The sequence below is a fragment of the Varroa destructor genome, unplaced genomic scaffold (assembly GCF_002443255.2).
Source record: "Varroa destructor unplaced genomic scaffold, Vdes_3.0 BEIS01000004.1, whole genome shotgun sequence".
In the NCBI taxonomy this organism is placed as follows: Eukaryota; Metazoa; Arthropoda; class Arachnida; order Mesostigmata; family Varroidae; genus Varroa; species Varroa destructor.
In genome coordinates, this window is record NW_019211457.1 from 23,204,120 (window position 1) to 23,219,049 (window position 14,930).

At 37.8% G+C, this 14,930-nt stretch overlaps 2 protein-coding genes across 6 annotated transcripts; one reads left to right on the forward strand and one right to left on the reverse strand.

Moving 5' to 3' along the window:
* Positions 1-1,255: 1,255 nt before the first annotated feature.
* On the reverse strand, positions 1,256-8,914 carry LOC111250181 (uncharacterized). The gene is made up of 2 exons (XM_022805019.2): positions 8,398-8,914; positions 1,256-2,248 (listed from the first exon to the last, which is right to left on the reverse strand). Exons 1-2 carry the CDS (start codon positions 8,560-8,562, stop codon positions 2,096-2,098), a joined length of 318 nt encoding a protein of 105 aa, XP_022660754.1. The 5' UTR covers positions 8,563-8,914; the 3' UTR covers positions 1,256-2,095.
* Positions 8,915-9,148: 234 nt separating this feature from the next.
* LOC111250178 (tRNA pseudouridine(38/39) synthase) lies at positions 9,149-14,788 on the forward strand. Of its 5 annotated transcripts, none has more exons than XM_086988436.1 (9): positions 9,149-9,636; positions 9,869-10,030; positions 10,433-10,593; positions 10,865-11,066; positions 11,639-11,853; positions 12,640-12,804; positions 13,051-13,157; positions 13,584-13,782; positions 14,173-14,788. In XM_086988436.1, exons 2-9 carry the CDS (start codon positions 9,887-9,889, stop codon positions 14,486-14,488), a joined length of 1,509 nt encoding a protein of 502 aa, XP_086844562.1. In that variant the 5' UTR covers positions 9,149-9,636; positions 9,869-9,886; the 3' UTR covers positions 14,489-14,788. The 5 variants fall into 5 exon arrangements, with proteins under 5 accessions (XP_086844562.1, XP_022660748.1, XP_022660747.1 ...); XM_022805013.2 differs by having other exon boundaries at positions 9,149-9,507; positions 9,855-10,030; XM_022805012.2 differs by having other exon boundaries at positions 9,149-9,507.
* The last annotated feature ends 142 nt before the right edge of the window (positions 14,789-14,930 follow it).

A 14,930-nucleotide genomic window follows, 5' to 3' on the forward strand; every position in this document is an offset into this window, starting at 1 on the left:
CCGATCAATATTCGCTTATTTTTTTAACGCTATCATTTTTATTTCATAAATACAAATCAATTTAAACTAATTCGGCATACTAACTACCCACCTCGAAGCTAGATCTGGAATATTATAGAATATATCACACAAAAATGTAACTTTGCAAACATGAGCTAATTAACTTTGTGTACGTTAATACGTAGAGAATCAACATTTATATTCTGAGTTAGACCTTTGTATAAGCACAGATCAGTTATACTGTGCTTAAAAACCATCTATTTGCTTCCTTTTTTAAGCTCACGCAAGCAAACAAAATGATGGTTATTAAATAACTAGAAATATTAGCAATAAATCAATCTACATGAGCATCAGCGCGGCTTCTAGACATGCCTCGATAAAGATGTCCTTGTATTGTTCTGCCATTTCTTCCAGAAGTCGTCTTATGTTCGCCGTCTGTTTGTTCCATTACGCTGTAAATAACACGACAACAAAGCAGTCTCTTCGTAGACAGTTGCCTAATTACTCAGCGGCCACAACCTTAGTAGCATTTCTTCCGAACCACTGGAAAAAACAGGCTGTTTGGCCACCTAGTTTGCCTTTACTCTTGCATTCTGATTTGGCCGTATTCAGTCCACGTATTCAGCTAGGTAAGGGATTCGAGTCGGCGCAGTTACCATGACAATGGCACGATACGTAAGTCGACTTACGCGAATCAGCAGTCTAGACAGATGTTCATTAGGCATAGGCAGCAGCAATGGCACGATTGGTATAGATGCTGTATTAATAGTTGCAGAACTACTAGGTATTATATATTTGAATGATTTGGAATGGCGGTAGGACACGCCAACAGACAAGAAATGGACAAGAGAAAGCTAGATAGCAGTTACTGCTACGGCGATAGAATGGAGCCTTCGACATTCTGCGTACGAAATCGGCGCAGGAGGATAAGTAGAGATCTGCTAATTTAATAAGGGGTGAAACTGCAGGTCATTTTCAACTGCGGAAGTACTGGTGTGCTCCCAACCGTAAGACAAGTTTTTGTCAGTTACGATAATTATGCATTAGAATTTTTCATAGTCAAATTTCCTGTGCTTCATGATTTTCCTTTGCAACTATTGCTCTGATTTACCTAGACGGTGAAAGTAGATATTTAACAGCTACCTGCATGCAAAGGTATGCTTGATTAGTAACTTACAAGTCTTCTTTATAAAGTCTTAAAGACCTCTCTTGTCAGTCACCTATCTTATTAGCTAGTAAGAAAGTCCAAGAACAGTTCAACGTAACCCTCGTTGTATATTTATTTAGCTTAAACGACACCCCATCAAAGGCCTCATAGGCATAATCAATCTCAAACTATTTCGTTTAGCAAACATTAGAAATGGACTTCTCTGGAGGGGTAAAGACAACCGCTCTGTTGAAAGCCACGCCTTTAACAGCGTTACGTTTGTTATCTACCTGCATGAACCAGTACAGTCACTATGCACAGACTACACAAACGCATGTTTCGTTTTCGGTTTGTGTTTTGCTAGGACTGAAAGCGTCGATGCTGCCTGTGTCTGCTGATGTCAATGGATGATCGATTTGCGGTTTTAACAGCACATCGCTACATGAATTATTCCTGCTATATTCCCGATCTTCAGTTATCGACTGTTAGATCTTTACCTAGGAAATCGTACGCAACACACAAGAGTAAATCACTTTCGGAAACCCTAACGCGTTATATCTGGATTTTATTCACATTTCACATTGATAGCCTAGATCATGCCACTTTATACTATCATAAATTACATCTTTATAATTAGCTTTGCTACTATTACGACCCCATACTTGTATATTACGCGGGTGTATGAGAATTTGGCCACCAAATTTCAGTGTCTTTTGTAAATTCTCTTCCAATGATATGGTTGAAGTGTCGGAATGTGTGTTTAGTCTATACTGTTTTGTGTTAGGAGTGTTTCTCCTGAAATTAACTGATCAATGCTTATTTGAGCCTTTTCCTTACACACCCGTAGCCCACGGCAATTTGGAGTACCAAAGTTATTTTCTTATCGGAAACTTCATTTAGAGATGAGTCGGTTTGTCCAACGATCAGTGGCGCCTGCTCATTGTTAAACTAGCCTTTGTGCTTGGCGATAAACGCTGTCAGATCTTCTTCTTTCGCACTGACAATTCCGTCTATTTTCTTTCCGTTCTTGAACGCCATGAAAGTAGGAACCATCTGCACTAGATGCTCCTCCGCTGCTTCTTCGACTTCATCGATGTCAACCTGGAACAAATTGAAATCATTATTGCTACGTTGTTTTGTTTCATTTGATCGTACATGTTGGACAGGGTTTGTCGATGGCGGGGCATAGGCCACCGATTCTCGCTGGTTTGTTTTTAACGTCTGTTGCTGCATCAAACTATTACAACGCCGTGGATATTGCAGAATATTCATAAAAACACTCTTCGGTCGAACTCACTTATATTGAAAGCTATCAGTTCTATGTACCACTTATATCGAAAAGCTATGAAAACAACATCTGTTATATGCGGTTACTTATATCTTGAATTATACTAAATTTGGATAAACTCATGATACAGGCCTATGTAGTGTTTTAAAAGTAAACTTTCTCAACAAGTAATAGCCACTTTTTTTAAATACGATAGAGACAAGAGCAATATATATAATCAAATACCTCTGGTGAGTCAATTTTTATTTACGGTGCTGCTTTTCGTGGATTTGTTTGAGATGATACTTAAAAATGTATGCTACACTTTAGTGTGATGTGCATCCGGTTGAATATTAAGTGAATGCCGCACTTTCTTGAATTAATGATCTTTCAAGCCTTACAACTTACTTCCTCTACAGAATACTACTTACAATAATATATATATAATTGTAAAGGATCCAGATTGTCTCTTAGGAACTCAAAAAAAAAATTGAATATAATGTTCAAATTAATGTTCCTCATGTTTGTCAAATTGCAAAATTGAAATTTATTCAAAGTCTTCTCATAAATGGTGCAGAGTTTTCAAAGGAAGAGGCCGAAGTTATATCTTAATGACGTGTACGCTTATTTCAAGCCTTTTGGACCTTGAGCAGACAGAAATTTTAACATTCGATTCGATCCTGCAATACTTAGATCGCTGTAGTACTAGTAAATAAAATTTCTAATAGATAAATACTGGGTAAGCAAGATGTTTCTAAACAACTACAGTCTTTATTTACATATGTAAAAGCAGTATGAGAAACAAATGATGGCGATAAAGATCGGATTTAACTGTGCAACATATTTGTAAGCAGGATACTCGTTTAAAACTGTCCAGGGGTTTTTAGTATATATATATAGACAGGGCGGTACATTTACATTAAAATCAGAGAAGATTCTGCCGAGTTGTTTGACGTAACAGGCATGCGTTTACCCGCTTTTTCTAGTACCAGAAAAACCATTCCTTTCTCACAGGAAACAACAGAGTTGTCAACAGTGTTGGTGAAAAATGGTGCGTCTTTTGTGAAATTTGAGCAAAAATTAGGTATTACGCGATATCCCTCCCCCGCCTGGACCAAAATCTTTTGCCCGATATCGACCGTCTACGCTACCACCTGTTTTCATACGGCTAGCAAAAATTGCCATAAATCCAGTAGGATTTAAATTCAAAGGTCTCAACAATTCTTCAAAAGGGCTCAAGAAGCCTTCTTTGATATACCTGGATTTTTGAACAAACAAATGCTTGTTTTTTAGAGGAGAATCTTCGTTGCCAATTGAGTCGTCCCGATAACCGTAAACTGTTTGTCTTTTTGAGACTTTTTGGCCTTTTAGCAGTTTTGACCTGCTATCAGCTTAGGTAGTACGTAATGTATTTAAGTGACTTTTTTTGGGGCTCACACCTGCCGGTTAACATAGGGATTTACATGAATGATTGAAAACAGAATACTTCGAAAGTGGTTAGTAAATGGCGTAGGTCCCTAACAGAAGCTGTAACCGCGATAAGTAGTGCTCATTTAAAAACTAATGACCATTAGGAGTAAAAATTTTGGAATGACAAATAAGTATAGATGCGAGGGCATAAGGGAAATTCCAAATTTAGACGCTTCACCTTCTATACGTATATATTAAAAATCCTATTGTAAATTGTAAATGTAAAAATCCGATATACTACTATAACTTTCTACGAATTATCATTGTTCAATAAAGGTATGTCTGATTCGATCTCTTACAGAGCGGGATTTTTTTAGATAAATAAAATTTAGTTTCATGCCAGTACGTGACACAATGAAATAACACTACTAGCGGAATACACTTTTTCTCACCCAAAAATACGAAACACAAACTACGTAGTCTTGAATTAGTGACAGTGTTGGTTACCAAGTTCTATATGGACCTTCAAAGAAATATCGATTAACAACTTATATGAATATCACCTTTTCTAACAAAGCACAGTGTTATTGCAGAAGGAATTTATTTTAAAAGTTTATATAAAGGCAAAGTAGCTCTGAATTTACCAAGTTTTAGTGCTCTAAGGTGATTACAATTGTTTCCTGTTCTTCATCATTTTACGCTAATTGAAATCGAGCTGGGTTAGGTAGCTGTAAACAATTTTTACTTTATGTATTCGATTAACAAACAAAGAAAATATATTTAGTATACGATGTATCGACGTTTAATCAAAGTTCAAATACCCAACAAACAGGAATAGATATATAGAATATTATCCTTCCTAAAAAGAATCGTTTAAATCTGATCGGACAACGCTAACTAACCTCTTGTAAATAAATATACGCCCTATTTTGAAAAATTTTCGAAAGAGATTCTACCAAACACGAATATTAAGGTCGCGATAGGCAAACAATTGGAAAATCGCTGAGGGCTAGCTGAAAAACTTAACGGGTAGGTAGATCAAGCGCTACTTTACAGCGAATTAGTTAATTATTGAGTCATTTCAGTGTGTTCGATATATGTATGCAATTTCAACGTTTATAACGCAATAACAACGAGATTATTTGTCTAAAGCGTTAGGGACTTTGCAATAGCAGTGTTGTTAAATTAGCTGGTCAATGTGTCACTGTTGTAGTGTTTATACGAGATAACACGTGTTATGAAAAGTGACGTATTACATGTATGCAATAGTAACGAGTCTCATTAACTGTTTCGTTCTTTATTACGAACGAGAGATTGCTAGTATATACAATACTAATATACATGCAAGACCCAAGTAGTATGAATTTCTTGCTATTGAAAAGTTAATAGTTTACAATTATTTTAATGTTAATAATGTAATTGACGGGCAATCTCATACCAAAGTTCTATCGATAACCTGGCCAAACGCCTACCTTGTAATGTTAACTGCTTAATATTTTCATATATTAACGGCTAGTTTAAAACTATTGGAGAAGACGCATTGTATGCCCGTATGCATTGACCCTATTTAGTTGATGACTGAAATACCAGATACTTAGAAATCAATGTCAATTTGCTTGTGCATGGGTAGCAACAACGCATTTGTTAGTGATCCAATACACGTTGCCACGGCGAGCGCGCAAAGCAGGGAGCAAGTGTGAGCAAGCAAAAGTGATGTCAACTACTAGTATCCTCTGGATACGAGCTAGTTTGTTTGTTCCTATAAATGAGACTTCGGCTTCGTACAGAATCAAAGCTATTTAGCTAGGGCGGAGTTCTTTCTTGAAGGAGAAATATCTTGGTCGACACGCGGATAAGAATTGACCCTCCGAACCCTGCGTTATATGGCAGCACAGCTTCATGGCTCACTCGCGTAAATCCATTTTATTAGCGTACTAAAATCGTATGGCCTGTGTCACCTCTTAAGGACGATAACAAAAAAAAATGGAGCTAGATTTTAATAGAATTGTATTTTCCTAATGTATACATGTTTATATGTCATTAGTGTTAAGATTACGGTCCCACTATTTGAAAGATGCATTCATTTATGTTGATATGTCAACATCGGAAGTCCTCTACATCTATGTTATTCTCTTGTATACATATATTTTCCGTAATAAAAGGTGACTCGGTACTTTGTCTTAGTTAACCGAGAAACGTATAAATTTTGTAGACACAATGATGTTCACGTAAGGTGGAGTAACATCATAACAGGTGGTTCTCGTAGGATGAAGTTGGACTAACAGACCACTTAGAAACTAACTCAACTCGCCCGGGATCCAAAAAAACGATCCAACTCCGTTATGAACCATTCTTGTATTCAACATCAAATCGATTAAAGCGTGTTACTATTCTGATGATTCCCACCACCAAATGGAATCACCGTTTGCAAAACGTTTGTAAACAACGAATAATAAAGAAACCATAGCAATGCATAAAAAATTTGTCTGTCGTCTAAGGCAGTTAATGCGACATAAGTTTGAAAGGTTGCCTATTCCGCTTTCGTAATTAGTCCTCAGCATAACCTCTTGAGTTATCGCCATTTACGCTCTATGGGATGCTACTAGACGTATCTGGCAATATTGGCTAGTATTCTGTCAAAGAAAAATAATGGTTAAAAGCAAAGTAGAAGTACCAGCGAGATAATTTCATAGACGCAGAATAAATCTGGTAAGGGCCTACCACGATCATTGAGAAAACCTACGCTATGAAACTCTACTTTTTTTGTTTGCACATTACTCCAATCACCACCTCAGGAACTGCTTGGCAATATAAAGAATTATAGTCGCTTGACTATGTTATGCAATAAGCTGGGTATGAAAACCGTACAGTGACTGAATAACACGTGTTTTTGGATCATTAACCAGTTGAATTAGCTTATAATTAGAAGCTTTCCTGAGAACGCCTGATCGACTTTTCGATATTCCGACTGTCTCCTTATACTTCATAAATTTTGAGATTTCATGTTGACAATACGAATCGATAAGCATTGTTACAACTCGCCTATTAATTACACAGACAAATACTTCAATACCTGTAAAGGTGAGTATTTTAATATAAGTTTTCTGCGACCCTTGATCTCATGAATTTGATATCAATAGACACGGTAAACAAAACCAAATTATCTTGTATATTAGGAAGGTAGCGATGCAGGGAGATCGAGAGCGTAGTGGTCAATCTCAGAATAGAAATATGCACGTATATGAACGGGTTCCAACATTCAAAAAAGACGGTAGTCATTATCATACCTCTGGTTCAAAGGATTCTAGTTGACTGTTAATATGACGGCTTCTTAATGTGTGAAACATTTTTTGCAGTGAACATTCAACTACTTTTGTTTTTTTTTTAATTGCTTTTGTATCATGAAATTGGTGTTTTGTGCCATCCTATATAACAGAACCAAAGTGTTTTATGCCGTATATATATATATATATATATATTATGATCTAATGAGCTAATGAGACGTATCTGTTTGCCGGTATGAATTAATGTAATTTAATGGTATCGTTAATGATTTAACGTAAATTTATTTTGTCATTATAATGAAAACATTATTTCATATTTGTCGCGTTGACAAAACATGTTCTACTTAAATTTAAATTAATGGCGTATTCGAGACAATGTGCTTTCGGTATTCTGTTATGCTTTACAATGTTATTTGAAATACCTAAAACAATTATAGTCAATGCTGATCTAAACCCAGCCCAGGCCGATACGATATAATGCCGACAGCGTATCCAAAGGCAATTATTTTTCGAGTCAAATTAACGTAGCGTTGAATACGAGAATCAGTTGAGCTCATGCGTTAATATGAGTCATTGATATAGGACCCTTAGGCCCGCATAATGCGACGCATTTTACAGAGGCTTAGGCAAACTAATGGTAATAAAACGAATGACTGCTTTTGCACTAAACAAATTATATTTCCCAGACATACGCACTGAGATGAGAGTGTGTCGTTTTTTTCTATTATGCCCCAGCTACACGAAGTTGCATTGAAATGCTGATGATTATCTACGAGTCTTCTTTTGGTGCCGATTCCTTAGTGTTTGAGATACACGTGCGAATGGCAATTCATATGCCCCATTAAACCTTCACGTAAGATCACTAAAGTAACTTTTATTAATGGGTGCAACGCCAACAATGTGAGTTAAATTGTAGGCGATTCTAAAGTAAATACTTTATGATTAAATAGACAAAGGCACTGTATCTCAATCTCACTGCTCGGTTGATTGAAGTTCGCACATCATCTGTCTTTTCGCAGAAGAAAAGGACACAACAGCAGCAAGGATAAATGAGTATCCATGGTATGCGCCACAAGAGGTTGACTTATTCTAAATTAGAGCTTTGACGAGAAGAACACCATTACAACTGATGTTTTCAAGTGCCTCTCATTGGTTTAGCGTCTTTACGTTGCCATATCAGGCAATCAACCCAATAGATACCGGATTCCGTAAGTGAAGATCGCGAACCATTTGTTAAATGAGAGTATAGCAACCTGGGTCAGTACACTTTGATTTAGATAATTACCCACCTTGAGGAAGAGGCAATCAGGGTACTGGCTACTGATTTTCTCGAACACCGGACCGATGACTTTACATGGCCGACACCACTTCGCGTGAAAATCGACAAATACCACCTTGTCCGGAGTAGCAAGCAACTTCACGAACTCTTCATGAGACGCGACCTGATGCACCATCTTTGCTCGTGCGGTTTTAGGGATAGGACAGGATAACGAACAACAACGATAACGACGCCAGCAAGAAAATGAAGACTAACTTTTCGCTACCAAAATTCTACTTGGCCTGAATCCGTATCGTCGCTATCAAGCTGCTTTGAACAGTGAGTCTCACTCACGACAACTCCTAAACAGATGCAGCCGGGACACAATATCAAGGAGCGCAAGCAGCGGCCGTTTCGCCGCCGACAGTCAACAACGAACGACAAGGAAGGCCAGACAACTGTTCGTCAACACCGCTGTCTTCGCCAGAAATATTTGCAATAAGGGCTGTAACAAAAGTATCCACAGCGCGGCGTTTTACGCTCGCCCGCTCCTCCTTATTGCCCTATCCCACCCGACAGTATTGTTCTTATCACCGCAGGGGCGTGAACAGAGGATATGACGAAGTCCGTATTTGCGTTGCCCGCTAAACTTTAGGCGGGAATTTGCGAACCGTTTACGTGAGCATAGTTCCATTGGACAGAGCTGAGTCTAAGCGCGCCGAAACGCCCCCTGGTGTGCACCATCAACGATGGCAACGATGGACGAGACAGAAACGCAGAAGTCTGCTGTAGTTAAGAGGGAATGAAAAGGGATGACTAGCATTTACTTCGCGTTATTCCAACACATGCTGATCTCACCGAAGACATGGTGAGAGCATCGGGTTTACGACACGCGTGCTCGCTTCCATGCGCGCGAAATTCAACTGATCGAACGTTCGCAGCTGTAAACCATCGATGTCAAAAATTGGTAGAGACAAACATGCATTATTAAGAAAAAAAATTGTTGTCTCATGAGGAACGATTGGAAAAACGATTGAAAAAATTGTGTTTTTCACGAGCTTTTCAAGCAGTTTCTGTATCGAAAAGCGGCGGACAGGGTACCGACGATCCGTGCTACATTCGGGTCTGTCAATCGACAAGGGTAAACGCTTGTTTTTCCTAATCTACTGGGTGATTTTCACCGATATAGAAACTTAATAGAAAATATGATGATAGCTGCTGCTCGACACGACATCAACGGCTATGATAAGATTCGCACGTGAGAATCAAGGTGATATGTGTGTAATATATCTGTTGGATTGATTTCAAGTGAGCTTTAAAGTGCGTAAAGATCGAATAATCAAGACCTGAACTGAAATAATTGCAATATAGAAGAAGTTGCACCGTATTGGTTCACAAGATGGGCTATATTGTATAGCAGGTTGAAATTAATCAATAATAAATAAAATATGATTGAGCCACAATATTTGTGATGCATTCAATTGTAAGGGTATTTTTGTAAGGATACCTGTTTGTAGAGCATGGCTACGGGGTACAGTGATGAGAACTCTGGTTCATTACCCTCAACGGAAGATTTGCCTGGACCCGCAGCAACTTATGGGGCTAATCATTTCGAACTTCTATTTAGCACAGATGTGCGTAAATTAAGACAGCTCTCAAAAGAGGTAAGTTTTCCAGTAGTGCCGTGGGTCAATTTAAAACGTTACCTCAATTATATCTACGGCAGGATAGTTTTCTCATATGCACATATATACGTGTATTTATATATGTTTGTACATACACTTAAAACAATTACCGGTCTTGTGCTTTACATGAGTCGACAAACATTGATCGCTATTTATCAGTAGCTCTAGAAGTCTTCGAATAAAAGCCGAATCTGGAACGCATTGCAATCGATTCAGAAATAATGTCACAATGAGCAAAACGAATCGCAATGATGATGGGAATAATGGTAAATATACTACTGAAAATATTCATCTTGAGACGATACATGAGCAATTATGTCTCACGCAATAAACACGGTTGCGCATAAATACTAAATGTAATTCTTTTGCCTTTATTTACAGCAAATGGTCGACTTGCTTCTAGCTCAAGCGCGCACTTTAAAAAAAAGGCGATCAGGAGGTTCCGACAGGTTCCAGGAGGATCAAGCTCAAGATGATGATGCTGACACGGCAGGATCGCCAAATAAAAAGACCAAACAGGAAGGAAAATTTGATTTTTCCAAGTAAGATACTATTGCCCTTGCTTATGTATGCTTGTGGATTTTGCTTTCATACTTGTCGTTGCCCGATAAAGTTCCGTTATGCTAAAGAGCGCTCGATATCAATACAATCTCTTTTGAAGCTTATCATTTTCCAATAGAATGTTTTCTCTGGTATGGCTATGCTAAGTAATACCAACGTATTTTGGCGTTTCTTTTAGCTCTTGTACTCCGTGTACTGGATATTAATTTGTAAAGATGTGTAATATGTTGTTGATGGTTTCCATATTTGAAGGTACAAATTTCGGCATATAGCTTTGAAATTTCTTTACCTTGGTTGGGATTATCAAGGACTCTGTGTTCAGGAGGACAACGAGAAGACGATTGAAGCTATTCTCTTTAACGCCCTCAATCGAACAAGACTCATTGAGTGTCGCGAGAAATCGAATTACCATCGATGTGGTCGTACTGATAAAGGCGTTTCGGCATTTTGTCAGGTGGATATTTTTACATCTTTGTTAATGGGGTTATCTCCGGCTTTAAAGTATGGCACCATAACGTCATTAAACAACTTGATGATACCCGTGGTAACTTAAACCTTCGTTACTGTTTACTTGGCAAACTACTGTAGTGCAGGCTTTTTGTCTTCCGGCTAATGTTCCAACATTATTGTTGGGGTTGAAAATCTACTTCTATGTGTTAACTTGATCATAAAGCTTTAACCTTTTTACGCTTGGAAAGGTGTTGTTAAGTAGTCTCATATAACAGGAGCAGTACATGACACGAAAATATATTAATAAATATCTTCAGCCAGCCTTTTAACAGTCTAGTTGAAGGCCATAATGTAGTAATAATAATTGCAGGTCTTCATACCAAAGTACTCATCAACAGTTTCATACGTTCGCAATGGGCAAAAAGTGGCTGGCTTATTATCTCTTTAACTTGTCTAATTCAAGCTATTGCTTGAGCTCATTTATATCAGGCGAAACTATTAACCTTTTGGTGGCCATAACGTATATCTTAGTGAAATATAATGATTGTTTTCTTTTTGCTGCGTAACAATAAACAGGTTATCTCATTAGATGTGCGCAGTAATTTGCAACATGGCGAAGGACTAATTATGCCTGCCGTCTACGACTCTAATCGAGCAAAACATACGAATATTGAGTTAGACTATGTTGCGATCTTAAATCGAGTTTTGCCCAAAGAAATACGCGTGATTGGCTGGGCTCCAGTAGAAGAAAAATTTTCTGCGCGTTTTGATTGCAAAATGCGCATGTATAGGTGAGTGATATAGCAAGTCAAACCAGTATATGTGCTAAGCTACTCTGTTGATTTTTGGAAATATTTTAAAATTATTATATATTTATATAAAGCTTTCTCCTTAATATTTCGAATTGTTAGATTATTCGTTTAAATTGAAGTTTACTTCATTCGATCCTAATTGCTTTTTGCAGTGTAGTCAGCTGGTAATTTAGACGGTTTGACATAAAATTTCTTTGATGGGCCAGCAGAACTGAATCACAGTTATAAAGTAAATTTTGTGGACGTCGACATTTCTGGCTGAAAAGTCCAATCCGTGTGGAGAGGTATACGTTAACTAGTTGGTGATTTACGTCTAGACCAGTTGACGATTAGTTCAGATCATGTTTTACGTAGACTGTGTATTTGAGCTTACATTTCTTGTGAAAGCGTGCGTAAATGTCAATATACGTTATAGTACATCAGTACAAAAAAAATAGTATTTCCTATTAGTTCGCAATACGATCTGCCCTGACATCTGCTCGGATTCGGACACTACATTAGCCTATTACTTAAAGATGAGCCTTTCTCTGATATTTCATACACGTGAAGCAGGTGTGTTAAATTTAGAATTATGTAAAGCTTATGGTTCTATATGAATTCTCGTTTGTGTAACTTTGCTATTTCTACTAGACCCCATTAAACTAAAGCTGTATCTAAAAAAATCTAGACTGTTGTTTAAGGCTGCCTTATCTACAATGGTAATTCTGCCTATAAAAAAGCATAGGCTACAAGTCGATTTAACCGGGTAGTAAATCTTTTGCGCAGGTACTTCTTTCCGAAAGGGCAGCTCAAGATAAATGCTATGCGCGAAGCTGCTTCATATCTTGTGGGCGAAAATGACTTTCGTAATTTCTGCAAGATGGATGTAGGCAATGGCGTTACCGAGTTTACTCGAAGAGTAGAGAAAGCTTGGATTGAAGCACCTGAAGGGTAGGTTTTTGTTTCTTTGCTCTTTTTTACAGACTTTAATTTTTAATGATTCTATCTGCCACATTACGAGCAGTCTCAGAAAGCATCTCTGTCCTACAATACGTAGCTTTAAGCTAAATTATTAGATGTGATGGGAAACGTGCTAACTCTAATTAACGTATCTCCGTCAACTTCTGTATATATAACACGTAGGCACATACAAGGGCAGCTTGAATTTTGAAATATTGAATCTATTCCCTATTTCAGTTCCGACGGTGACCCCTCGACTATGTGCTGCTTTTGTATTCGTGCTAATGCATTTTTATGGCATCAGATACGTTGCATTGTAGCCGTCTTAGTACTCGTCGGAGAAGGTATGAACAAATTTGTTAAATGTATTCGGTTAAAGCGCGCAAATCACTATTATTTTACGCTAAGATAAGTTCGTGGCTTCATTTAAATGAGTTACGAGAGCCCGCACCTAGATTATCAAACTGTAACGACCTATGCATGTTGTTTGGTGATGGTGCGGTACTAAGGTACAGAAGGCACGTGAAGTATTCGAACTTTTCAAACTCAGTCTAAGCAGACTTCGTTTCATTCTGGAAACCAGTCGTCTGAAACAATGCTTACCGTTAGTGGATAGACCAATAATTTCAAACCACAATTTACCCACTGAATTTTGGGTTTGTAAGAATTCATACTATCGTATCCTAGTTCTTTTTTCAGCCACAATTAGGTATTGTACTGTCTATGCACTCTAATGGCCTATGCCGTTGTTTTACATTCATCTCATCTAGGTAACGAATCGCCATCAATCGTCGCTGAGCTGCTGGACGTAAAAAAGCATCCACGAAAACCTCAATATTCTCTAGCGTCGGAAGTGCCGCTGTGTTTGTACGAAGCGGTCTACGATTCCGTCAAATGGGTTCACAACAGAGGCGAGATTAGCAAACTTATGGACCAGCTGCAGCGTACTTGGGCAATGCTCTCTATCAAGTACGAAATATTTTTGTGTCAGCATCTGTTCTAGTTTTAAATGTTGTGTTGAGTATCGCATAATATGGAAAGGCTCGAGCAGTTAAGATCTGAATAGAGGCAAAGTTTGTCATACTACGCATGTAAGTAGGATTAATGACCTTGAGACAATAAATGTATCAAGCAAAGTCCATAATAGTTCCTGCTCACTGCCACGTATCTCTGCTTCGCTCTCTTACGAGCCTAAATATAATCAGAAGTACTACGACAGTAGTCTTCAGTTTTAACCCTTCAGTTTAACAGTTTTAATTTTGGACAGTTTAACAGTTTAACTTTTTTTGGATTTTGGAACCCCGTTTTTACATCTAGTGTATGTAGTATTAGACACTGCTTTTGTTTTGGATTTTTCAGAGCCACAATGATCAGCTCTATGCTCAATGATTTGACCACACTCATCGGTTATCGTCCCACAACTCATGCTGATCCACTCCTACCAGGAGTGAGGCCTCGACAGTACAAGCCGCTTCTGGCTCGGCCCAAGTGCGAAACTCTTGAGAATCGCATTGCGTATTTCGAAAAGAAAAAACAAAAGCAAATGGAAAAAAACCAACGTGAAGCTAAGGCAAAATTGACGGAAATGAAACCCATAGATATTAGTGAAAGTGACCTTGATATACCACATGATGGGCAAATTGATTTAAAACCCAAACATATACCATTGCTATAGGTGTGTTAAGCTACACTTACCGTAAGTCTGCATCGTTGTGTATCGAAAATCTTCCGTAACTCCCGTTCGTGCCTTAACTATATTTGAACGGGCAAGATATTGGTGCTTGATGGTAAACAAGGAAAATCTAAATGTTTAGATTTAGTCAGTGTCTCTATAAAACATAAACGCGTAGAAATGTACATACATAGACCAATCAGCATCATTATTGAATATGTATTTATGCACAAAATTATCTATCTCATTTTTATCTGGTTGCAAGCTTTTGATTAAATGCGTTATGGAATATTTATTCCTTTAGATTTTTTTGTTATCCTCTGTGTTAGCAGTGAGATAAAAACGGGATATGCAACATTGTGGACCTTACAGGGTGCATAGATATTGAAAGAGTCAACAACGGAACAATCCAGCTTAAACGCTTAGATTTGTCTGACTATTTTTT